At 46.7% G+C, this 27866-nt stretch overlaps 1 protein-coding gene across 1 annotated transcript in view; it reads right to left on the bottom strand.

Annotated features, from left to right (window-relative positions):
• The window catches only part of ACO2 (aconitase 2), a 392352-nt gene extending 365760 nt beyond the window's left edge, over positions 1-26592 (bottom strand). Inside the window, exon 1 of the mRNA XM_085601209.1 lies at positions 26155-26592. Within this exon, the coding sequence (XP_085457335.1) occupies positions 26155-26190 (36 nt within the window). The 5' untranslated portion in view covers positions 26191-26592. The remainder of the gene's footprint in view (positions 1-26154) is intronic.
• Positions 26593-27866: the final 1274 nt, after the last annotated feature.

Raw genomic sequence — 27866 nt, 5'->3', positions numbered from 1 at the left:
CACCACGTGGGCACGGCTCAGTGCACATTGAAGCCCATAATTATCACAAACCTGCAGGCACACTTCCAGCCGGGCGCTGAGCAGAGAAGCAGCGGCAGATCGGCGCGAACGCCCGCAGGGTAAAGAGGACACAGCTCTGTTCCGCTGATACCATTCAGTGTTTGGAACATTTAAGTCGCACCTATTGGGTTGTTTGTGGACGTCTATCTTCTGGGGAGAGCACACTGTTACATTAGTGGATTTACGTGATGTTGGTAAAGTTTGACAGTGGAGTGTAGTTTACGTCTTCTTTTTTTCTCTTCTTTTTTCCACAGTTGAAGAGTAAAGTTACCAACTAAAACGATTCTCCAGTGGAGTAAGAACCCTAACTGGGGAGTTTTTAAGGGGGTAATTAGGATAAGAACATAAGGATCCTTGTAGTCCTGATGAAGGCCGGATAAAGATGCTATAACCGGCTGAAACATGTTGACCTCTATGCAGACGGGGGGTGGTGAGTACATAATTAACTCACACCACCACCATCCGTATTTCTTTTTTAGTCCTGACTAGGGAATCTATGAATAAAATTATTATACAGATATCCCTTAGTTAGTTTTAACATTATAAGTTTCTGCACATTTTTTCAGGATCCTTTCTTATTCTTGTGCGTCTTTATCATTGTTGTATTGTTTACCCCTCCCTATTGCTCTGTCTCTAGCGTTGGTTTGCGCAGAGACGTTAGTAGCAGCCCTATGATGAAGCATGCCACAATTTATTGTGGGTGAGGGCAGTTTTTACAAGCGCAGTGTGCTCCCCTGGTGTATAACGTCCAACAAACTGAAACGACAGTTGACTTACCCTACCTCTTTGATGTGTTGTGACATCACATAGCCCAGGCGCCACTATGTAGTGAGCACACAAATTGCCTGCCAGAATTGGCTGCAACTTGAGGGGTCATTCCAGGCCTGTTGTCACAGCTGGTGCTGACGTGATACGCTTTGGCCTTACCAGTATCACAGCCGGAGGATCACTGCCACCTGTTGCTCCTGCATGCCTAGCTGCCTTACACGTCGCTCGCTGGAGACCGAAGATATGGGGAAAAATTATGCAAATCAACTAAATCTGTCCTTTGACAAAAAACGTGCGCGCCAAACTGACAGCGGTCCTGCGACTGATGCTACGATGGGGGTAGACGAGATGGACGCATCACAAGAGTAAGACCTGCGTACAATCCTGAAGGATGTGAAAGCAAGCCTGCTCATTATAGACTCTAAACTTGACTCACTTATCACATGCCTGGAGAAGGTAAAGCAGAGGGTCGAAATGCACGAGACCCGAATTGATGCCCTCGAAAATAGAGTTTTTGATTCAGACGATCGGCACACAGCATCTCAAGAGCAGCTGCTACAGATGGATAAAATGCTCTCCCTAATAAAAGCCAAGAATGAGGATTTGGAGGCCAGATTCAGGCATAATAAAGTCAGAATTACAGGAATTCTGGAAACAACCAACATACCAAACATGGAGAAGTACTTGGAAGCCATGCTACATCAACTCTTTGGTAGCGAACTTTCCAGTATGTTCCTGATCGAACGAGCCCACTCGAACCCAGACCATGGGTGTGAACACCGCCCTTCCAATTCTGGCTCGTCTCTTCAATTACAGGGATCGCGATACAATCCTCGAACAAGCACGTGAACACTGCTCCATCCAATACATGCGCGACTTTTGTTAGTCAGTTGCAGCTGAGCCTTTGACGGATCAAGACGTCCAATTCGCGGACTTGAATACGTGGCGATTGTTGAGACAGCACCACTCCTCTTTTCAAATCAAATTTACCGTCCTACAGAATTTGAACAGAATTTACCCTCCAAGTTGATGTCGGCCCCCTGCATAAGAGACACGAGGAATCTATTTCCAATTAATTAAATCGCTTTCCCAGGTCCCCAACCTATTTCTTGTCCTGATGAAGACCCCCTTTGATGCATACTAATTGGCACAACCATATTGGGTCGAAACGTCGACGTTACCTGTCCTATGCGTCCGTGCAAATCCACATATAGAACAAGGAAATCACAACTTATAGTGGCCTATGTACTTCAAGCCGGATCGGTTTGTTTATTATTTCTATGTATTGTCCATTGTACATATTTGTTATATGTGATTTTTTTGTTTAAGCAATCACTGTTTCACAAATTGTTCCATTTTGTATGTGTATTCTGGTTGGTTCACCCTGTAAACACTTCGGTGTTTTCATTACAATAATTAATACTATTCCATCAAGTAACACGAATTCAGTTCTGTTTCTTTGGGTCTGTGTGTGTCCTGTACAGTTCTAAAGTGTATTCAGTACACGTCTAAGCTAGTGTGCTTACTTCCCGACAGAACCATTGTTCTTTGCTTTCTCCATCCAATACATGGGCAATACCATATCCTTTTATCCGGACTCCGCCCAACTGGTCCGGGCATCTCGCAGGGAATTTGCCCCAGTCAAGAAACTGCTCCAACAGTCAGGAAGCAAGTACGCTCTTCTGTACCCGGCAAAGCTGCGGATACAGCTGGAGGGCAAGCCTCACTTTTTCACGGATGCGAAGGCGGCACTGAAATTTACCAAACAGGCTGGCAGGTCAAATAAATCTAAGCAACCGGAAGATAAAGTATTTTCAGAAGGTCGTCTGAGTGAAAATGACTGCAAATACTGTTTCCACGCACAAGAAAGGGGGCCCCTGATACCGATATAAGGCAGAGTGAGCAGGGGAACAATCAAGAGACAATCAGTAAGTCACGGATATATGGAAGACAGTCTTAAGTAGGGTACCTTTCACATTTAATAGAATGACAAACTAACGAGTTCAGGATATCATATTTATTATTATTATATCGCCATAGTAGAAAAAACATATAGAACAACAAAATCACCAAACTATTGCAAACATCCTAAGCTGCACACACTTTCAAACAGGCAAGCACAAATTCAGACAGTCTCAGGCATTTCATCAAAAGACAATATATTAAATAGTGCCGAACACGGTCTTGTAAAATAAAAAGATTGTCATCATATAAGGGCATCAGACAATATCGAATAATGTGGGAAATCCAGACTAGTTTGTTAATCATTATACAGCACTGATACAGTCCATGTTAGGGATTCTTCTCCTAAGAACAGATGCAAGCAAAAGAGGCAGAGGCTCCAGCGCATTATTTGATATTTAATATATTGTCTTTTGATGGAATGCCTGAGACTGTCTGAGTTTGTGTTTGCAGCTTAGGATGCTTGCATTAGTTTGGTGATTTTGTTGTTCTATATGTTTTTTCTACTATGGCGATAAAATAATAATAAAAATGATATCCTGAACTTGTTAGTGTGTCGTTCTATTAAATGTGAAAGGTACCCTACTTAGGACGGTCTTCTGTATATCAGTGACTTATTGCACCATATAAAGAAATATTTAGGCAGAGTAGCAAAGTCGCAGTTATTTCCCCTCACATCTGCAGTGTTAAAGTTCGCACTTGATTTCCCTTTGGACTGGTGCGATACTGATTATTTCGCTACTTAGGGATTCAAATTGGCAAGACCCATGACGAGATTCTACGCCTTAATTATGGTACGGCCATGGAGCGCCTTTCAAGCAACGTCACGCGCTGGATAGCTCTGCCTCTATCAATGGCTGGCCGTGCCTCCCTGATAAAAATGGTGATACTTCCACAGTTCTTATATCTTTTTCTGAATATTCCATATCATCCAGGGCGACATTTTTTCGCCTCACTGAGAACAAAATTGCTGCGATTATTTTTGGGGGGGGGGGGGGGGGGGGCAAACAGCCCCGCTTGCAATGGACAGTAGTTATGAGACCATATGCGCAGGGTGGGTGTGACATACCAGATTTTGAATTATATTTTGAATGTGCGCAGGCACATTATGCCTATTTCTGGATGAACCCCCCACGCTGCATGCCCCAAATCGCGGCAGAGAGCTGGCTGGCTGACCCGATCCCGCTGAGTGGGATGATTCATGAACCCGCTCCTGCCAGAAACCTGCCACACAACTAATCAATCTAATTGGGGGGTTGGTGTGGGAGGAGGGCTGGAGGGGATCAAGTTGTTGTTGCTCACACTGCGCGTCCAATCTGAGTCATAACACAAGCAAAGCCGACACACAGATGCTCAACGACACTGCAAACAAACTTGCCTGATCTGCCTGCCACACAGCGAGTTACACAGCGGGTCACAGCTCCCTAACCAATACATTAAGCAATCCCCAATCTGCTAGCATGGTGTCCCTAAACTTTGTCACTTGGAACGTTAGAGGCCTAAACGAAAGCTAAAAGCAAACAGATGGGGGCGCATATTGCCATCTACCTACTCCAATTAGTTCACACTTCGTACAGGATTCCCATGGACTACAGATCGCATCATAATAGACCCAGAAGGCTGATATATTCTACTGAAGGGTGGGCTATACGGGAAACAGGTAACGATAGTCAACACATACGGGCCAAAAACTGATAACCCATTATTTGTTAATCATATATGGTCTGAGATTCAGCTACTTAGACAATCAACAATACTTTGGGGAGGTGACATTAATGTGATCCTGTCAGAACACGCTGACAGGGTAGGTGCATCCCGTAGCCATCACCCCCAGGCAGCTGCTACACTGCGTAACCTGCTGGATGACAAACACCTAGTAGACACCTGGCGTCTATTGCAGCGTAACGTAAAGGAGGGCACTTGCGTGTCACAGCAGCCCAGCGCGTGGTCCAGATTAGACTTTTGGCTCACATCCAAAGACATGTACACTTAGGTTGTAGAAGCTACACATCTCCCACACACGCTATCAGACCACACGCCAGTGTTAATCAAACTTCAGATCCCATTCCTCTGCGTGGCGGCTTCCACCGAATGCGCTGCTGGTGCCGTATTTAAAGCTTAGATACGTAAAAACATTATAGAATTCTTTGAGCTAAACGCAGACTCCGTGAATTCAGTGGCACATTATGGGAGGCCTTCAAGGTAGTGATTCGTGGGGCTTGCATAGCCCTGCAGTCGGGAGTTCTGAAAGACATACACAACACCCTAACAAAACTAGAGAAAGACATTTTTTCACCCTAGAATGCCAACACTTTCAATCGCGGGAACACTAGCTACTGGCTCAAATACGGGAAAAGCTCACAGCCTTCCAGGATGAAGCCGAAAGAGAAACCAAATTCCAACAGAAATTCGAGCAGGTCCGCTGATACAATAAGGGAGACCGCCCTGGGAAGACATTGGCGAATCTGTTAAACTCCTCCAGCGCCTCCACATACATCATCGAGCTCCACACAGCAGATTCAACACCGGTCCACACACAAACCGACATACTAGAAACCATGAAAAACTTCTACACCCAACTTTACACCAGAACGTTGTCTCCCCAAGTCTCAGAATTGCTGAAATACATAGAGCTGCTTTGGCTGGGCAGGGCACACAGAGATTACCTAGATGAGCCTTTTACCGCTGGGAACATACAGCTAGTCATACAAAGTCTACTAGGGGATAAGGCCCCCGGGCCAATGGACTCACTTCAGCATTTTACAAAGATTACGCATCGCTCATGGCTCCTCACCTGCTAGAGGTTTATCTGGAGGTCCTCCAAAGAGGGTCGCTTCCTACGTCAATGAGAGAGTCAGGCATAATAACGTTGCTCAAACCAGACAAAGATCCCACATCCTGTGATTCATATCGCCCGTTGTCACTAATAAACAGACAATAAAATATTTGCTAAATTACACATCCCACAATCTCAGAACTATATTTGCGTTGATGCACTATCTTGCTCCACATGTCTCGGCAGTAGCCGTGCTGCTAGATGCCACTAAGGTATTTGACTCCTTAGAGTGGAAGTTCCTTTCCACACATCTGGCCCGGTTGGGGCTGAGCCGAACATTCATAGAGCAAGTCCAACTCATATAAACCTCACCTACTGCCAGGCTCATGGTCAACGGGTTGATATCTAGCCCTATTGCCATCTCACGGGGCACCCGCCAGGGCTGCCCGCTATCCCCTCTGCTTTTTGCCATCGCCACGGAGCCTTTGGCAGCGCAGCTGAGACAGCACCATGCGGATAGGGGAGTGGGATTTACCACCAGGGGGCTGATGGTGTCCATGTATGCGGATGACATCACACTATACATTAAGGACCCGGCTGTGAACCTTGCACCTGCTACGTGAGAATTGGTGTATTACAGTAGCCTCTCTGGGATACACAAACTGGGTCAAATGCACCATCTTCCCGCTCACCGAAGGCACGGGCACAATCGACCCAACGCGCTACTTGGGCGTCTGGTTAAGCAGAAATATACAAGAACTTTAGATCGCAAATTATGGAAGAGTAATGTAATGAATAGAGGAAAAGACCTACAGGTGGAAGAATTTACCCCTCTCCCTTACGGGCTGTATAGCTATCACTAAAAGGATAATCCTCCCTAAGCTACTCTACCTGTTTGTAAATATCCCTATGCCAGTGCCTGAACAATTCCTAAAGCGTCTTAAATCAAGCATGGTTGAGGCGTTATGGGCTGGAAAACAGCCCAGAGCGTCCTGGGAACTTCTCACACTGCCGCTGTCACAGGGAGTAGCTATCGAAATAGATCGAGCTGCTCCCCTTCCATTAACTACAGCACTCTACAAAAGGTACCAACACCCCAAGTAAGAAATAGATATGACAGACAATGCGATGGGCAGGGCTCCTAAAATGAGCAAACCTGGGCAGATTACATCCATCCCACTGGCAATAAACCTGCAAATCCCCCCTCCCCCCCCACCCCCACTAATGGAGAAGGTTGGAGTGGCTAGAGCCCGACGGCTCAATATCAACACTTTCGCGGACCTATACCCAGAGGGCCAGTTTCTTGCCCTGCAACAATTAAGCGGATCCCCCGGCCGGCGCCACTAGTCATATTACTACATCTCCCGCTGCAGGCAGCTTGCCGAGCAATACACAATACATTCCCTGCCGCCCCGCCGCCACTTCCATCATTGGAGCACGTTCTTACGGGACTGTCGGCACGCAAATTAATTACACGTATATACACCACCACACAGCGCACATCCTCGATCATTCTTCCAAAATCGTGCAGCGCATGAGATGCGAAACTGGGCTCTCCATCTCAGATTCACAATGGGATTTTTGCTGTGGCCAGCTTGAGCGGCTCTCACTTAACTACTGCCCAAGAATAATACACTTCAAGTGTTTGCACCAATTATATCGCAGCCCAGTGCAACTGCATCGCATGGGTATTAGGCCAGACACTAAATGTTGGCGCTGCGGAACACCAGAGTCAACTCTCTTGCATATGGCCTGGGACTGTCCGCGCGTGGCCGGGTTCTGGATGGAGGTGTTTGGGCACAAAAAACCCTTAACAGGTCAACAGATACCAAGATCACCATTGGTGGCAGTTCTGGGCCATGTACACGATGCCCCTACAACAGGTCGTCAGCTCGTAGCGATGTTGCTCCTGCTTGCCAAACGCCGGGTGGCCATACATTGGGTGAGGGCGACGGCCCCAGACGTAAAAACCTGGTTAATAGACGTGGCATATTGTAGGGATCAACTAACATGCTACTGGGATCTCATGCCGGCCAGGTCCCGCCCAAAAGACATTTGGTCCCCATTTACATTCTGGCTCCGCTCACTGAACCGTGAATGTTCGAACAGCATTAAAAACTACTGTTTGTATTACACTGTAATGTTATTGTAAAAACTGATCGCACCAACAAGCCCTTGATCCTTAGAAACTTAATGCATGTCCATGGGAGCCTGCGGGTTGTATTGGGGTATGTATCTGCTACACGGCCTAGGTGTCGCAAAAGCAGCTGAAAAGGATGCGACAGACGTTTACACATTAATAACGCTTGGTTTCACACTGCATGAAAAGCAGAAAGACTGTATAGTTAAATTATATCAAGAGAAGTCGGAATGCTGAAATCAGTTGTGTTAATATTGACTCTGCCGGGCAAGCAATTGTGGCTGTTGTATGTTTATTAAACTGAAAACTCAAAAAAATAAAAAACAATGCTTTGGAAGCTCCAGATTTCAGCAACTGACAATTAAAAATAGTTTGATAATATTCGAAAAAGCAAAGTCAAGGCCCTCATACACAGGTAAACACATTAACGGAAGAGAGAAGAACAAAAACTTCAAACAAATGGGTTCGCTTTGTGCTCCTACTAGTGTAAATAGTGAGATTAAAAAACCTCAGCATATCACTGCAAATCAAAATAAACCCAGACACAACTTAGAGTAACACTCATAAGTCTTCCTGATCTTGATCACAAGTCTGAGATAAGTATAAACTGCCACTATTGTTTAATCGGATGCTAGATGTTGAAGCAAAAAGAGCCTGTGCGCAATGTCTTACGGAGTGTTTAGCAAACAAAAAGATGATGGACAGAGTGCTGAAGCTTTTCAACCACTCACCCCAGTCACAGATCTGGTTTAAACCATCATTCTTTTGCTCACTATGCAACCCCAGTTTGGACCCAGCCATATGCAAATAAGTCTTGACCCCGTTTCTCCCGAACTGCCAGGCCAGGTCCTCTCTGTACCAGAAACAAGCCACCTGGGACCAGTTTCGGGGTATTACATGTCATCAGCCAGGCCAGCCTGAATCCAGTGGGTCCCTTGCTCACTTTACCACTAAATTCAAGTTAGCGTGGCTGATAAGGAGTGGCCCAGGATGCTTGTTTACGGTCCAGGGAAGACCTGGCTTGGTAGTTCATATGGCTGGGTCCAAACTGGGGCAGCAAAGTAAGCTAAAGAATGAGGATAGATTTTACTCAGATCTAATAGTGACTGGGGGAGAGTGTCTGAAAAGTCTCAGTGCTACATCCATCACAACTCTGGGCATTAAGCTTGCCTCATCTCTACAACGGCCCCCCACAGACGCCAGGGATGCCTGGTTCCACCTTGGAGATACCCAGAGAGGGACCATCTCACAGGGATAGCCAGGACGGGTTCCCCAGCGGTCTACAGCGCCGGGACGCCCCGTTGCTGGGGCAGCTGTGCGCTTTACGAGTCTACAACATTTACATTTACATCATCTCCTTGTGTTTGCTTTATGGAGTGTTTATTCAAGTGGGCTTTGATAGTGCAAGATCTGGGTTTAGAATAAAAACTACAAAAGAATATTATATGTAACGTACTTTGTGGGGAAGCCAGATCAAGATTACGCTCCTAATTGTTACAGTGGGAAAAAGGAAACTAATCTATGGAATAGGTTTAATCTGAACCTTAGGAGAATAAAGTGCTGATAGTGCTGTGCATTAAGTAGCAGAAAGGGCTGGGGGACCATCAATAGGGCCAGCGATGAATAGGAAGTAACGGATGTCAATGTTCTGGCTCCCCCACCAATCTCTTGCAGCCCCATGCAGTGTATTGTATATTCTTCATTACCCTTTTGCCCAAGGAGGATAAAGTTGTCGGGTCTTCAAACAAATCCGGTCTGGACAGAGACGTGGCCCTCACTTCCCTCAGCCATGGAATCTCAAGACCGCGGTCCACAGACTGGCAGTCCTCGATTATCGAACTGTTTAATGCTGGCGCCTCATTGGTCCAGACTCTGTGCCATGACCTAAATGGACGAGTTTTATTTTTCAAGGGAAAAAGCCCTAGCTTTTTATGGAACATGAAAGGGACAGTGCCTCGGGCGAGTAAAAGCAAACAACGGGCGAACCCATTTTCAGCAGCCTGCAACGCAATTGCATTATGAATTCCCCAGACACTCTGCCTCAAATCACCACGCTTGTACATTTTGCCAGATACATTGCCAGTATGTGGCCATTAGATCGTCTGAAACATTTCGCAGTAAAGCAAAGAGCATTGATACTCTTGGCAAACTATTTCTGATCTCCTGCTGCGGGTACCAGGACCCTATATTATTGAAGGTCACACTAAGGTAGTAAAACCACTCGTGTCTTGAATAGGCTTGGAGTTGAAGTAAAGTTTTGGTTTGAGAATACGTTTCCAGCTACATTGCAAAGGTTTAACTTGTATTTACTTTCAGGTTCAGACGTTCCATAAAGGCTGAGAACCGTTCTAAGTGGTGCTGTAGCACTACTGGGGTGTGGCCCATAAGGACAGCATCATCCATTTCCAGCTAAGCTGGTATGGGACACTGTCCAATTTGAGGCATGTCCTTGCATGTTGAAACCAACTCCCTCTCCAGCTGGCTGATGTAGAGAGAGTTAAAAGGAAGGGTGCAAGGACACAACCTTGCCTGACACCTTCAAACAACTCCGAACATTAACCAGAGACACTCAATCCATAAGTGCTGGACAAGTCCATAAACCCCAGACATAGGGACCCCTATTTGGCGATGGTAAACTTGCTCAGCAAAAGGGAGAGACTATGACATTGGTCTTCCATTCCGAGCCCCTCCTCAACCCAAATTATATATCTGAAAGTTTGCTGGTCTCCTTAACCCATGCCTCAAGACGTGACAATAGGACAGGGTCCAGGACATTCACCGTCGAGGCCAGGAGAGAGATCAGGCGGTAACAGCCAAAGTCCACTTGGTCCTATCTGGATCAGGTGCTATGCAACTGTGGCTTGATCTAACGGCCTCCAGCACTTCATCTAGGTTAGGGAGATTATTAGTCAGGAATTCTCCCTTTGAGATTGTGCAGGGATCAAGGTTGCATGACCCCACCCTGTGCTCCCTCATAACTTCCTCCCCAACCCCAGAGGCATAGACCACCCCAAATAAAGATGCCACTCCAGCCCGGATATGCCGAACTTGATGGAGGGCTCTTCAGACTCATTCATGAATGGCTAGTTCACAATGCCTCAGTATGCCTTAAGATCTTCCTTGCAACTTGCTTCCCCCAAGTCCTCCATTGCTTTCACTTTTATATAAAAAATCCTGGCCTTTAATGCCTTCCTACATGCTTTCCTACACTGGGCCACCTCTAGTGGTGACCTATGGGACTTTTGAATGGGCAAACATGAGCGCTTTATGAGTACTTGAGCACTCTATTAAACCACCTCTTCGGGGGGGGGGGGCTACTAAGAGCTGCCTTAATTACCTCAGGGTGGAAAAACTATCTATGATGTAACTAGGTACCGCCTTATCATCTAAACAATATTAATCAATGTGTGATTATGTCTACACTTTCAGGGGACAAAGGCTGCAATATTCACAGACTCCCATTTGATCCTGAGGCCCTTCTTTCTGTGGAACAAGATGTCTGTCACACACCTGTCACAGCAACAAGTGGCCTACTATTTGCAGACATCAATTGATAGGCTTTGCAGCAAATGATCACTGATTGGGCTTGTCACCAGTGATAGTGTCTAAATTGGCCAACGGAGGATAAAATCTATGAGGAGCCCTCTCCATTACCCACATACGTGCTAGAAAAAGGGACATTGTTTTTACTAGATTATCAAATCCCACGTTAAACTTCCTCTTAATGGAACTAATACTGCTGCCATAGGAACTAGAGACCCACAGACTGCTCGGAGAGTAGTGGGGCAGAGATGGGCCTTAAAATCCCCTGCCCCTCCCTCCCGCCAGCAAACTCAAGTCTTTACCACATTTCGGTGTAAGAGTCTATGTCCAATTCAACCTAGACAGTACACAGCATCTATTTTCAGATGGGATGCTGCTGAAGAAATTGAGGATACCCAGCCTTGTGCAACCCTAAATTGAAGGCATAGTAACTGGTAAAAAGGTGTATGTGTTTTGTATCAATCAATCAATCTGGATGCATAAAGAACAGCTAATTACCCGCTCGGGTATCCATGCGCTTGCAGGTACCAGGATCTTTTTCTAACAGCAAGGTTTTGTGGGCCATTTGGAGTTCCGGAAGTGAGGTGATGATCCGGAGCTTGTTGGGAGGCTGTTCCATGTCTTTATTGTAATGTGAGAGAAGGAGCATCCACCACTTCTGCTTCAGTAAATGCAGGGAGTATGGGCAAGTGATATGGAAGCAGAGTGTAGTCTTCGACGGTTGGTGGAAGTTCAGGCAGTGGTTAATTTAGGCGGGTCCTTGTACAAAAAGGTTCTAATGCAAACCATAACAGAGTTAAATTGCCAGGCCACCCATTGGGCGGGTGGAAGGAGATGGAATTGCAGCAAGATGGTAGATGGTTTAGATGTACCAGTTTCACTGACCAGGACTCTTGCAGGCAGGCTATTACAAATGTGTCCCTAAAGCTAATCCAGGATTTGTTTCCAAGTTTGGCCCGGATACGTGCCACGTTCATAAAGAGGATGGTCAAGTTCTGTGCTTTGGGACTTGGTAAAGTTAGAGACCCTGACACGAAGAGTACCGTGCCCGTAGAATAAACAAGTTGTTTATGAGCACCCACGCCTTATAGGATGATGGCCCCCAGATCTTTTCCAGGTTACTCTTTCTGCCCACAATGGCATAGTCCTATTGATTAGATGGCATTGCTTCTATGCAATCTGAGTAGCCATTGGCTATTTCATCACCAGCGGGCACGTTACTGCAAACTGGTTGGTTCTCATTTCACAAGGCTAATGACTAAAGTGGACATTTAATTTCCCGGACATGAAAGAATTGTTTGTTTCATGCACAAGAGAACACCCGTATAGGCCAGGTCCCTAAACCGCCTTCATAAGATGTGGTGGGTAAGATGTTTGTTGGTTTAGTAGAGCACTAGTGACTTGCAGGTGCTCAAATCTGCTTCTTCGCTGATCTGGACCAACTGCACCTATGAGAATGCCTCTCAGCGGTGATGTGAAATTTGAGTCAATTGGAGTGAAGGGGCTGGGATAATGCAAGGAGGCCTGTTACAAGACCTCAATATCCCAGTTAAAGAACTTGTCCCTAAAATGACAGATCTGATTAGCTATGTGCAGAGAACAAGACGGACTGTGTTGTCCTTGACTCGCACCGTTGGGTGGGGCTTATATTTTATGGTTTCCATATGGTTGGAATTTATGTGATCTAGGCCCTTTAATGAATCAATTAGTTGGAGTACGGCACTACTGTTGAGGATGTCATGTTTGCCTCTGGACGCATAAGCTTGGGAGCATATCAAGTTTCTCTGTTTGCAGACAAGAACTGCTGATGGCCTCAGACCCTAGTGATGTAATCGTGGTGATCATTGGCCGTGGCTCCAGAGGGTAGGTCTCTGAGCCCCTAGGAGATATGCAATACATGTGCAATAGGTTAAGCTATTGCCCTAGATGCAGATACGATAAAGAATTGCCTATACCTGGAGATGAGAAGCTGCCCGTTACTTTATCGTTCATATGGGCCTTGTGGCGTTGGGAAAATTTGCTGCCTAATAGGCAATACTATTTCCTTGGTAGTGGCAATATAATGAACAGCCCTTGGAGGGAGCCAGGCAGGGCGCCATTGGCTTCAAAGGGGAAGGATGCCCCAGAATAACTGGCGGATCAATAAAGAAAGAGAATTAACTCAGACATGCAATATGCGAGTTAGTAGCAGACTCTTGATTGAGTCCATCTTCTCAAGCTTGCACCTATCCAGCCTTTGGTACTATATTGGATTGGAGAATTTAATAACTCAGTTTTCTAGTAAGGGGCGGCTTCACTTTTATGAAGGCTTCCGAGATTGTACCTATGTTGGCCAGATTTTATTTTTGGGAGGGGGGGGGGGGGGTTCTTGATTGCAAGGGCTGTGTTAGCAAACCCATCCTGTCCTGACCAGTTTGATTACACAGATTATTCCTCATTTTTCTCAGACGTTTTGTCTCCCTTTTTTCGAGCGACCTTCGAGGTGCAGATGATGAAGAATTAGCTATTCCTGTCATAGGGAGGGCAGAACTTGGGCACCCTGTGCGAACTGATAGGTCGCTAGGTGGGGCAGGTTTGTTGGTACGTGCATGTAGTTGACCGATCTCTTGTGCACATACATCAATTGAGACTGTTGATTTCCACTCTTGCGTTCTCTTCCTTACTGCATTTTGTTTTAAGGAGGGTATCGGTTTGAAATCTGAGGCCTTTCACTTCCTCCAGTATGGCTGCTAAAATAGACCGAATAGGGGATAGCAGGTCAAGCATGGCCAATCACAAGCAAATATGATAACTGGTAGCAGGATCAGCTTGAACTCTTAGTACCATTTCAATTAGTGCGTTTAACTTATTATCTATTTCGATGGCATGAACTGCTAGTACATTAAGCAAATCCACCCGGTGGTCCAGTTTGCCAAAGTGCAAAATGAGGGCCAAAGATATCACTTCCATGCTGTTAAACAACATGGAAGTGGTATCTTTAGGGATGCCTAAAGTGACAATGTCAGCGAGGCAGGGTTGCCCATATTAACAAAGTGACCCATCCTTATTACTGGCTGTCACCGCTGTGGCATCTTTCACACCCAAGTACAGAGACCAAGGTTGGATAGAGGATGTGTTCCAGAAAATATTGTTAAACTGATCAGTGATATTCAGAGTTGGAGGTTGTTAGGACACCTGGGGCAAGACAAGACCTTCGCCCGTCTTGTCCCACACTTTTATTGGCCTCAAATGAAAGTGTCGTCCGATACCTACTGCCGGACATGTGTGTCTTGCCAAGCCTGTGGGAAAACAGGGGTGAAGCTGAAGCAAGCCATGTGCGAGGTCCCGGTCTTAAGGGCCCCAGACTTTTCCAAGAAGTTCATTGTCCAGACAGATGCATCAGAACATGGCATTGGGGCAGTGTTATCGCAACTCAATGAAGAGGGTCTGGATCAACCTGTGGTCTTCCTATCCCGGAGACTACTTCCCAGGGAACAGAAGTGGAGTGCAATAGAGCGTGAAGCCTTTGCAGTGGTATGGGCTCTGAAGAAGTTGCGGCCATACCTGTTTGGCTCGCACTTCCTGGTTCAGACCGACCACAGACCCCTTCGTTGGCTGATGCAGATGAAGGGGGAGAATCCCAAGTTGTTGAGGTGGTCTATCTCCCTACAGGGAATGGACTTTCAGGTGGAACATCGGCCTGGAGTGGACCACGCCAATGCAGACGGTCTCTCAAGGTATTTCCGCCTTAGTGATGAGAACTCCCATGGGGTTGGGTAGCTCTCCCCACTTTCAGCTGGGGGGGGGGGAACGCGTGTTAGACCTGTCAGCCCTTTGGGTGGTCCCTCCTCATAATTATTTATTTTGTCCCACTTTTGCCTCAAACCCTGTTAGTATTTTTCCTTTTTGGGAACCACCAGACTTTTTCGTATTGATGCAGATTCAGGGAGCCATTTTATCTACCCCTGGAACTTCTGTCTGAGGGCCTGGAGCACAAAATGGTGGCCACCTGTGACATCATCAGAACCCACTGGAACCTACTAGAACCTTCTGCAACATTCTGGAACCCTGTGACAGTTGGAGGCGGTTTGGAATGTCGGGAAGCTAAGCCAGAGTTGACAGTTGGAGCTGGCAGTTGGCACCTGACTGGTGAAGAGAGCCGCAGAAACCTGAAGGAGGAAGGAGTGAGGCAGCAGGGGTGGAAACTTGTGCCTGGAGTGGGGTCCATAAACCCACCCTTGATACTAGTCCCTACTGACTGAGCCCAGCCTGGAGCCCTGTGTGGGAGAAAGCAAGAAAAACCATCTTAAGGACCTGGACAGCAGGAACAGGCCTTAAGAGTAAAGAACAGCAAGTACCTGACCTGGTTACTGGTAACTACCTGAAGTCCGACGTCGAGAAGCCTAGAGACCTGGAGCCCGAGGTGGAGAAGCGGTGCTGACTGGAAAGCAGACGTCGTACCCGGAGCCGCCAGAGGTCGAGAGAGGGCGCCGACAGAGGTCGTGGAGAGTACCAGAGGTCGAGGAGGAAGTCACCCGAGGTCGAGTGAGCGGCTTCGACGGGGGAGTGAAGTCCGCCCTCCTGAGGCGCCGGAGACCGAGGTGAAGCATGCCGGAGGTCGGGAGTGGAGATCGCACTCCGGAGTCGCCGGAACCTGAAGAGAATCGTGCCGGAGGTCGGGAGTGGAGGTCGCACTCCGGAGTCGCCGGAATCTGAAGAAAGGAGCACCGGAGGTCGGGAGTGGAGATCGCACTCCGGAGCCGCCAGAAGTCGACATCGAGCCAAGGCCGCCCGACGTCATCGAACCGGAGCCGTCCGAAGTCGACATCGAGCCAAGACTGCCCGACGTCATTGAACCGGAGCCGACATCGAACCGAGGCCGCCGACATCGAACCGGAACCGCCTACCGGCGTCGACAAGAACTGTCATTGAGCCGAGGCCGCCGACATCGAACCGGAACTGCCTCACAGCGTCGACACGACTCCAGCGGCGTCGGTGCTTCATAAAAAGGGCAGTAAGTGGAATAGAGGGCGCCTAAGGCCCTGTGGAGCCCTGAGAGACTATCCTAGGGGCTAGAGAGGTGCTGGAACCAGCTTGATTGTGCCAGGGGAGAGCTGAGACTAATACAGAGAGGTTGTGTAGTGTGGGAGAGCCAGATCTCTAGATCCCTCCCCTTGACCTACCTCAGTTTAGGCCTCAGCCTTGTCCAAGCCAGGGAGTATACCCCTCAGGCCATTCAAATCTCTACAAGCTGGGATTGGGTCAAATCATCCCATAGTACCTCAGGAATGTGAACTGATTTACAAGTGTTAACTGTTGGCTTTTATTATTTATTGAGAGCACTGTATTTATTGTATTTATCCTATTTATTGCCTCACAGTATTTATTGTTTCACAATATTTATTGTCGTACAGTATTTATTGCCTCATAATATTTAATTGCCTGTAATGTAATGCACTTATATTTATGCCTCGATTATTTATGATCTACCTTATTTATTGAATCGTTAAGACAGTATTTAGTTGACGTACCCTTCCACAGAAAAAGCTTTGTGTACTGTGATTGTATTATTATTTATTTAATCAGCAACTAAGAGAAAAGAAGATAAAGAGATATATTTTCAGTATAATTTTTAAGGTGTAGTGTCGTTTTTGAAACGGATGCACGCATGGTTATTGTGTGGGTATGACGTATGCTTAGCACGGTGCCTGACCCCCGACCACTCGAGCCAAGCTACCACAGTGTATGTCGGGAAAAATCCCATTTCCACCACCACTCCGGTGTGGGAGTGGGGTTTTTCTAACAGAGGTGCTTAAATTGGTTGGTCAAGCAGAATGGATGCATTTTGGGGCTCGAAAAATCCACTTGCTATGGCGAGTCAGATTTTATAAAGTTGAGCTATTTTTAGCACCAACTCGACTGTCTATTCTGGCGAGTGAACTTAAGCTGGAAGGAACAGTTGTTCTGTTCATTCAGAAAGTGAATGAGCAATAAAGACTCCTTTAAATCTTGTTTTTACCTTGACACATTTGCGGTCTGTTCAAGGACAGAGGTCAAATGTCAAGTTTATCTTTTTACTAATTGTTTAAAATCTTATGAGAAAGGTAAGTGTAGGGGAGGAGCCAAGATGGCGACCGGGACGGCAGCGTAGACTCCCGGCTCCGTGAACCTCCGCATCCCGCACGGATATCCTGCCTGAGATCCTCAACCTGTGCTACGTGGTCGTGTTTCTGAAGGAGAGGGGCTCCCGACTGTGTGACTCCGAGGTTTCTAGCCGTGCTATCGCCGGAGAAAACTGCATCTGAATATTGCGGCCTGTGCGGCCCTGGAGCCGGGACATCGAGTGGACGCCGTGGCCGGGTGGCAGTGCGACAACAGCGGCCGGTGGTGACTGGGTGGAGTCGGCCCACCGGAGCGGTGCCAAACTCGGCCTACATTTCAGCGTGGTCACTTCTACTGCCCAGTGTAGCTGACCGAGTGCATGACCGGGGGTGCAAATCTTAGATCCTCCGGCGACTGCCCCTGCCTTGCTGGTGAGCTGCCCGGCCGCCGTCCGTATCCTGCCCCGATCATTGCGGGCCGCCCCCGGATTTCTACGGGAGCTGGTCCGTGGTGGGGACGACTGTTGCCCGTGACCACGGATAGTTTTTTGCCTGCCCCCGGAACCCGGTCGCCCGCGACGTGGACATCGCGACGCTTGTCCCGGGGTCCCGGCCCCGGTGAGGGTCGGGCATACTTGGCGGCCATCTTGGGTCGATGAAGCCTACCATCCTGTCCGCTGGGCCGCAGCGGGCCTGTGAGCGTACGATTTTTGGTAGTGTGGCGGCGAGATCACAGAGAGCTGAGCTGGGGTACGGCGACCTCCTCGAGGCTCTTGGTACTCTTCACTCCTCCTTGGTTCATGGTTTCGTGATCTTGGGGAGTAAGCTCGATGGTGTGGCGTCGGAGTTGGGGCAGTGGCGGCCCGCCTGTCCGCACGAACACAGAGTCTACCCACACTGCGCGCAGGAGGACGCTGTGGCGGCCACCCCTGAGGTTAGTACACGACTGGACGCCCCGGCCAGTGTGCTACAGTGTGTTCGACCTTCTGAGGGCCTGATCTGTCCCGGAGGCGTTGGACCTGAGTGGGATGTGGTGGCCTCATCCCGTGCATGCCCTCCTGCGACCCAGAGACAACTCCAGCAACTAATGTCTGCTTTGGCTGCTTCTGCCTTCCTGAACCTTGCGTGCAGTGCAGATCCTGGGGCAGCACTGGGAAGCCTGTTTCCTCACGCGGCGGACTGTGTTGATGCTCAGAGACTTCCACCCCGCCTGTGTGCGTCGCTTCTCTGTCGTTGTTGGACATTCCTCTGCCTAGGAACATGGGGTATGGTGCTGGGTCGAGGGGTTGGCATGGGCAGAATTCCACAGAGTGGTCAGGGATGAGGCTGGCCCCTCGGGGGTGGTCGCCTAGTGGACGGGCGGGCTTGGGGTGGTGTGCTCTCCTGACATGGCTACTGGCACAATAGGTGCATAATGCTCCCCATCGTGGTTTGAGAAGATTGTTTTTGTGCTGTTCCTTGTTCACTTTAGGGGAACCTTACCGTGCGGGAGGGAGGGAGAAGCCGGGGGTCTGTTATGAAGGCCCTCCTCCAGTTTATAAATACTTTCTCTACCCCCCCGTCCGGTGGGGGTCCTTTCCTACTTCTTTTTCCCTATTCTCCTACATTTCGGGTCTGGTTCCAGGGCGACAGGCACACTGCTGGGGGGGGGGGGGCCGTACTCATCTGCAGAGGTGCAGGGTGGGGGGTTGGGGGAGGGGATTCTGTATTCTTTCATCTTTTTTCCATGGCCTCCTTTTTCTTCTCTGATTCTTTTTGTTTTTCTTTTTCTGGGATCAGCGTGATACACCTCCTTTTGCTATGCCTCGTTGCCGTTCCATGTGTTCACAACTTCCGGGGTGTTCTTGGGGAGTTCTGGCGGGGGACTGCGGGCGCAACTGTATACTATGTTTTTCCCCATCCTGATGTTCTTGTGTTTGCGCCATTGACCGAATAGATTGCTGTAAATCGCTAACGTTCATTACTCTGCATATCCGTGATCGTTGTTTTAAAATTGCTTGTCACCTGATCCTTCTGCTTTGTTTCATCATAAAATGAAAACCTCTTTCTCCTGGTGCCCTACTTACGCTGTTCACAGTATTAGCAGTACGATTTTGCTCCCCGAAGTGCTGCCTGTGTTTATACTTGTCGTTATTGCTCTGATTGCTTAGCGGCCGGCCCTGGGGGGTTGTAGGCCCATACTTGTTCTTATTGAACTGTCAATAAAGGTTTTCAAAAAAAAAAAAAAAAAAGAAAGGTAAGTGTAAACAATTTCCCAGGATATTACAGTTGAAGGTTCTTGTCAAGTGAGCTGTCTGGCAATCATTGTGAAACAAAAGGCTATAAGACGTCAGGTTTTTTTCAAACATTTAAACAGCTTGTAAATGAATGATACAAGTATTTCAAACTATATCGAAAATTACAAAAACTTTTTTTTCATACAAATTGTGATGCAAACAAAGTATTGAATAAGAGCAAAAACACTGGAACACTTTACTTGATATATATAGGAGAAATATTTGCAAAAACGTAATTTCCAAAACATAAACTATATAATTTTATTTGAAGGTGCACTCATATGTGATATAAAAGTGAATGGCGGCTCAGTGAATTAAAATATTTGCCCATGATCACAATGTGAAACCAGTTATGGGTCAAGAGCATTATAATTAGGTCAAGTAGATTAAGTCACTAGATCTGCAGGCCTAGTTTTATTTTTATGATTTTTTTAGGCTTGGCTTTGCAAGAGGCAGTTTAATGGAACTAAGCAAATGGTTGCAATCTGTCATAGGCCCCCTCTAATTTGCCCTGCTCAAGCTAAGCTCAGGCGGCCCAAAGAGGCTAAGCAGATCGACTCCATCTCCTGTAAAATAAGAGTCTGCTGGATCAATTACATCTCCTTCCACCAGGACAGGGGCTTCATTAGTTACAACCTCGCTGTTAACGCTGGTCTGTACCAGAAGTTCTCTCGAGGGAGTTTGCCCATCTAAAGATGCCCCTCCTTCTGCAGGGTGCTGCGTCATCCCTCTACTTAATTTGTCAATTGCACAGTTTCATGGGATGGACAGCTAAGAAGTCTAGTGAGTGTACAAGGGCTTGCGTTATTAACCTCCTAGTTGCAGCATTATGCTTTCTGTCAGTGCGGATTAGAATTCCTGGGCCGCTTGCTGGATTCTAGAAACGGGACTTGAGGTTAAGGTGAATGGCTGGCACAGATGTTATTAGTGGGCTTCATCAAATCTGTGATTTAAACTTTCTTTAGAGCAGGCGATGCAATGCTCATAGCTTCCTGCATTGGAGCATCACTTGATCACTTGTGTCCACCTCCTCCCACAGCTCTGCTTTAGACTTGCTTTTGTTTTTATTTTTGCCCTTGCAATTTTGTCTATTGGCCGGGTTAACAGCGCCAAAGATCTTGTTGGATCTCATGACCCTACCAGTTCTGCCACAGTGAGAACTCAATGGAAAGCACCAATGGCAGCCACATGGCACAGCACATTAGGGGTACCCTCAGCTCCGTTGTTCTGCTGTCAGTCTTCTGCTGTCCTCAGACAGTAAACACAAATTGCCCAGGCCGAGCTGGTTCGGTGTGCCTAACTAGGCCAGACTCTGATGGGGTCAGGAATCAAATAAGTGTGGTGTCTCTTGCTCTGAACAAGTTGAGGAAGAATCCAAGTAAAAGAAACGTTATCGTCAAGCGTCCAATGATCAACCACTGGAAGAGACTACAGAGTTAGGTAGTTCAGGACACTGTAAGATGACCGCGTGTTTTCTGAATCTTTGCAGCCAGTAACTTTCGTACTCTCTCTCGCGAGAGTTCGTGATTCTAGGAAGTCCGCGCGCTCTCCTCTGCGCACTTTAATTTTGAACTCACTGACGAGAGTTTGTTTTTCCTTGTCAGCTTTCTTTTTAGTGAACCTAGTGATGGTGGACAATTGTTTCATCAGGGTACTCTTAATATTTGAGTTTAAGTCTTCCTAGAATCCTGCCAGCTCAAGAGTAGTGTCTTTTGAGGAGTGGTTCCAGTCTGAGCAGTGGCTGGGACTAGAACAGCGTCTACCTTTGAAGCGTCTTAAGGTTTGTGCAGTCTCAGAGTGCGAGGGATTTCTCTGGAGGGTAGCGTTCTCTTTCCGCGCTTCCTCTGGAGTTGCAGGCAGTGTCTATCACTCGTTCCTTGTGCAAGTTTTAAAAAAGCTTCCAGTCATCCTTGCCTCAGTCGTGGGTATCATCGCTTCAAGCACTCCAGCCGAAATCACCCGAACTCATCTACATCTGGGAGTCAGTAAGCTTATAAGGATTACACTGGAATTCTCATTTAACTAAATTCCCTTGCCTCCCTTTTCTGGCACCTATCCTATCCTTTCCTCCCTAGTTTTTCTCCCTTTGCCCTTTTTGCACGCCTCAGTTACTTTGAAAGACTTCTTCTGTTGGAGACTTGAGTTGGCAATTACAGACTATTGGAAACATTCATGTGATAAGGAAAATGCTTGACTTTCATCATACTACCAAAATGATATAATGCCAATTACATGTTGTTAGGTTAGACTAGCAAATCTCTAACTTAGAGCCAAACAGAAGAGAAGCTAATACTCCAGAACACCTCGGTAGGAATTCTTATATGCAAGGTTAAATTGTTATGGCAGGATGTTAGAGTAGAGTTATTTATGTTGTGTCTCCTCATTTGTGCATTAGGTACTCTTCCCTTCCTGGGATCAACACGGGTGAAGAATAGCCGAAGAAACCTAATGAGGATTCCAGGGTTGGAAGGCTTCCGATATTTGGAGTTGTCTTTTCTGTGTCCCATTCCCCTTTCCCCCCTGGCTGGTGAGACTCGCCAGAAACTCTTGGTAATTCGCACCGGCAGCTGGGCACTGGGAAAATATCATTATTCATCTTCCGCGGAGATTCAGGTACTCTACAGATGGGTACTGCTCGGTTTGGAGCGAAGCAACGGGCTCGAGGGCTTGGATTTGAGGGGATTAAGGGTGGGAGGCGATGGTAAGAAACCGGGGTAGAAGGGGCACCTCTGAAAGAGCTATAAAGACATACTGTGTCAGGTACAGGCGTAACAGCTGGCAGTGTAAGCAGGGAGCAACTTCAGAGCAGCGAGAGCAGGTGGAAAATAAAGAGCAGGGAAACAGAGCTGTACAGACTTCTAAGCCAGTCGCTTGCGCACCGCCACAGCGTTCCACCGCATATCAGTGCCTAATGCGACTGATTCTCACCTCACTACCCGCACTGCACCCCCTGAAAATGCGGTAGGGAGGCAGGATGCCTCAACCCTTTTCCTCACACCTTGCTCGAGTTGTAGCCAGACTGCTGCCGAAAACTGCAGAACAGCCACGTGGCAGCTACTCTCCTCACTCTGCACTCTCGCTCTCCTTGCCGCTCCGCTCCCAGGTGACCTCGCGTCGCTTCTTTCTCCAACCAGAAGTCAAGTGAATTTTCTCAATGCACAGGACCATCAAGCATCAATTCTAGGACCCTTAAGGGACTGGAAAGGATGAGAAGCCAACAAGGCTTATTCCAATTTCACCCTTTGCCATGCATGTCTACACAATATCACCCTCTGGATATATTATAACTCAAAATGTGGTAGAGAGAACATACCACAGATTGGATTTAGCCCACACTATGCCTGGGAACATATGAGCGGAGTACGAGAAGTCTGTGAAAAGGAGAACCAACACAACAAGGACATTCTGGCTACACCCAATGACACGTTGATCAGAGAGCCATTTAAAAAACACAGTGAACTGAATGGTGGCTGAAGGTTGAACCCGTTAAGGAACAAGGAACCTCACTATTGGCATCACTGAGGTGTAGTCACTAACACTCACTCACTCACTCCCTCCATGGATTACTTACCAAGTGAGATGGGTTAACTATAGTTACATCGTCTGATACTCAACTGATTTTATTAATCGTACATTTGTTCTACTCGATCATTAGTAATCCGAGAAGCTCAGGAGAAAAAAGATAACTTATCAGAAATAGTGGTACTTGAACTGTTAACTCTGGTCACAAAGATGCAACCTATCACAAGTTTATTGCTCATTTCTTTTTTTTTTTTCTTTTTTACAGTAAAATCACCCTGATAAAGGAGGTAGGTAATGTTAGTAACGAAATAATGACCCCTACTTGTAATCAAAATGAAAACGCAAAGAGGATTGGGTTGCATTAAAGGATCGTAAGCATTAAGCGGGCAAGTGTAACAAGTCTTATTCTACTGACAAAGAAAAAGCTGAAAACCAATAAGCCTGATTTTCTACTGAAGTTAGTAACGTGTATTTGTGATGTGTGTGTATGTGTAAGCATGTGTGTGTGCATAAAAGTAAAACTTAAATAGCATGTGATGTCACTTCCACTACCCCTGGCATTTGGGTTAAATGACATTCTTGCCCGTTTAATAAAGTACGTAGAAGCACATCAACTGGAGACTACTGTTAACTTTGATGGCAATCCTTGCCCAGTTTTCAAGAAGGGTCAGTGCGCTATATGCTGCTTTGTCTAAGAGCCTGGAAATACTGTATCAACACTGCAGACCAGATAGAGATCATGAGCCCCTTCGTTTTAAGCTTGAATAGGAAGCCCTTTACGCCTAACAACGTTGCTCTTACTAGCCAATATAAAAAACAATTATGGCAAACAACCATTAAAGAGCAACATGGAAAGCTATAACCGACTGATACGCTACCACTCATTTATGACATAACTATCGTACTTGGAATCCGCTTCTAATATAGCACAGAACGGCTCGGACCCAGTGATAGTTCCAGATTCTGATTAAATCACAAATCCCTTTTCTTTAGCCACCCAACCAAGGATAAATCTAGCCTAATCCACAAGGGCTGAGATCAAACATCACAAAACAATAACAAAGGGAATACAAAGTTATGCATGTGAGAAATGGATCAACTCAACTGCATTACATACATTTTGTCATTGTTTTATTTTCGTCTCTGGCAGAACAGCGCCAAAGGCATTTTCCATAAGCATTTTAATTGATGAAAAAGGATGTGTGAATAAGTAACAGCTCAAGAAGCACTTCGGTTAGGCGATCCCACATGATTTTCTTCAACTTCTACGCCACACAATCCAGATCACTGTGCAACTCTTTCCAATAATGGCTCCGCCTCCCAAAACAAAAAGTCTGTATCAAATCCCTCTCTGGCCCCTCAACCGTAAGTAAAATACATCCCTACTCCCAGGTCAAATGTCAATTTCAGAATAACCCCTTTCCTGCTCCCTCTCGCTTTGGCATACGTTCAGTTTTACTCCATTGTATTCCTCTAGAAAGTCAGTTACCAATTTAATCACACTCTTCATCCAGGCCTATTCTAAATCTTGCAGAACCCCCTTTCCTTCACCCGAGACGTCTTAGCCTGTCTCTACTCTGCCTCAGTCCTCCCACAAATTAAACCAAAGAAGTCAATTACAAAGGGTACACCTATTATACTTTAAGAACTATTAATACAGTTGTGCCTTGAGCCGTAATCAGCATGAAACCCAAGATTTGCTATGCAAATATTGACTGGTAGCCAGTTCAAAATGAACGTTTTAGTTGGAAGATATCTAGTTAGGTAGATGCCTGGCTCGCTCTCTCCTGTCCCTCGTACTTAGTTAACGAAATCCAAGTAAAAAATTTAAATCAGTAGGTCTTTTTGAGGATTTAGTTTTTCTTTCGTTAACTAAGTACGAGGGACAGGAGAGGGCGCGCCAGGCATCTACCTAACTAGATATCTTCCAACTAAAAATGTATACAAGACAAGAAAACATCCACTCAGCTGGCGGGCACTGGCCACCTCTTGCGACTAAATGAACGGTAGCTGCCACTATCTAAATCCAGAGAGTTCTGACTGACCACAAGTTTTCTTTTAGGTACAAACATGATTTTTTTTTTTTATTCATAGGTCAATGTGGTAGATACTGAGGAAGTGGCGGGTTCCGGGAATCTCTCGAGTGAAGCCTGCAAAAAAAATAGGTTTAGGAAAAGAATATTGGTTTGGCTCCATCGTTATCATAATTAAAAAAAACTCTGGATGGAGAATGTTCATTAGTTAAACATTTTCCAGGACTGCTCTTAACTGTGAGTCTGCCCGTTTTTTCGACCACCTGACGCCTAAATATAGTGCGGTCTGAGGCACCCACCCACAGATGCCCATCTCCTACTTAACTCCTGAATCGTGTGTAGGCATCCCCACGAGGCAATACAAAGCATTTCTAATGGTAGGATGTACACTACACAGAAACCCATAACATTAAGCCACGTAGGTTTGTTGCTATGCCAACCGAAGCTCCGAACAGAACGAGTAGAAATGTTGTGAATGCCAATCGTTTGTCCTTCTGATGTCCAAAGCAGACGATCATTAGACTGACAAGTATAAGGGAGATGGAACCCCGTCTGAAAGCCAACAGGTGCACAATTAGTTGAAGGGCTTATTATCAGAGGCTCATTTAACGGTACATCTGAGCAGAAGGCTATTTTCCGATAGACCTCACAGAAGACTACGTCGACTCAGTCTCTTTCCCCAATTCGCTGCTTCCTTGCCCACTTCACCTTGACGTCACCTTGACCGTTGGGTGAGACAGAGCGCAGAATGCTGCTTTGCAGCCTGCGCGCACTCTGCCGCCTCACCCAGTCACCCCAAATCTCACGTCACTAACTTAAGGGAGGTTCGCAATAGTCAAGTTCAAGACAGTCAGTGGTTCTGACCATTTCCCAGTGTAGTCCGGAGGCCCATGGGCACGAGGGTGCAATGCGGGCTACCTTCCGTGGAAGACCCTGTCTGTTCCCTTCATTCCCCCCACCCTGTGGGATACTACGGGGGACAAGTCACCCTCACCTGGAGGCGGCCGGCTGACACACAGTAGGACACCATTTTGTTCACTGACAAAGATGAGGGTCGCCTGAAGGTGCCGTCACGAGCGGTAGCTTCTTAAAGGCTCGGTTGGGAGGCGGGGCTTACAACTCTAGTGAGCGTGCGCCCGCTGAGGAAGAGTTCTATATGCGCTGTCCGTGTTCTACCGCCTGACCCATTAATGCTTTCGGTTTAGAAAACTTGTCTTAAAACGTGCACATTTAAAACGAACAGGAAATATAAAGCGATGGCTTGTTTATTCTTTTGAAAGAACAGCCCGTGAGCACGTGAGCGATTGACGTGTAGAGGTGACAGAAGGACAAGGACGACGAAGGTTGTGGAAATAGAGGCTAAGGTTGTGACATTACTCATGGGATAAAAAAGAGTCCACAGTAGTGGCGGATTGGAAAACAGACTTCTCACTCTAAACAACCAACCGAATTAGCACAATCTTAGAGGGGAGCGGCGGCCATCTTTGAGTGGTGATCTTTGACTGGCCCCTGCAACAAAACTAAGGGAGGACTCGCCTATCTAATCAAAATCAAGATAGTGTTTCTAACTAATGACGATTAAGAAAATGTACCTAACTCAACTCTTGCTAGAGAATGCCCCCCATAGGATTTAGCGTTAAGCACCAATACTAATCCATTAGTCATGCTGACTGATCAGCAAACACCAGTTAGGGCAAGAATATATTATAACCATGCCTATATTATATTATGCTAAAACTGTTGTGATTCAATTGCCCCCTCTCCTTTATTTCAAATTATAATATTGCCCTTATTATGCTTGTATGGTTGTGATTTGATCGCCCCTCCCTCTTTCCCTTGACCCTACTACTACTACAATAGCTCATTGTATTGACCTCTATGTAACCCACTCGTCTCTTTTCTATATTCTTCCCTGTATAATCTAGGCTCCCAGAGTTATGCACCACTGCCTACTTATACTTCTCCACACTTCCACTTTCCTCCTGGCTCTCTCTTCACCTCCATTCCCACCTCTCCCCCACTACCTCACAATAATGTCAACCAAGCATGTGAAATCTGGTGCCAACTACTACAAGATCATTTACCCCCACCCCCAACCATAACACTGTCGAACAATTTCCTGATTCGCCCTTTGTCGAACAATACCACAGCGGCCAATACGGGAGACTCAAAACCGACCTTATCTTCTTCGCCCACAACATTTCATCTTGCAATACTATCTTCAACAACTCACTTAATGTAATGTCCTCCTCAAAAATCCCTCACGGCTACCAGCTACAAATTTCCCCTTCAGCTAGCTTCAATGCCTCAATCACTATCTCCCTTTACAACAACAGTAAAGTCTTGATTCAAACTAAAGACAACTGTCTCTCTCTTTTCAATCACCTATTTCTTTCCTTGCTCTGACAACCGGATTCTCCAAACCCTCCTGACTCTCCCACGGACTCCACCCTCACTACACACTCCCCTTTCCCACTCCACTGTGGTTCCAGAATACCAATCTCACATATGGAACAGGCTTCCCTTCAGACCAACCCGCTTCCACCTATCCCCCAGCCAACCCTCTTACCGATCTCTCCAACCAGGACTCCACCATCAACACTATGTACCAGCCTTAGGCCAGTACTTTTCCTGGCCCCCACGCATCATGCTGGGATTGCAAAGAAACCCACCCAAACAGATTGTTCACCCCCTTAACCAGACCTC

The sequence above is a fragment of the Triturus cristatus genome, chromosome 4_2 (assembly GCF_964204655.1).
Source record: "Triturus cristatus chromosome 4_2, aTriCri1.1, whole genome shotgun sequence".
In the NCBI taxonomy this organism is placed as follows: Eukaryota; Metazoa; Chordata; class Amphibia; order Caudata; family Salamandridae; genus Triturus; species Triturus cristatus.
The sequence above is the reverse complement of the archived record's forward strand: the minus strand, read 5'-3'. Positions and strand labels throughout refer to the sequence as shown.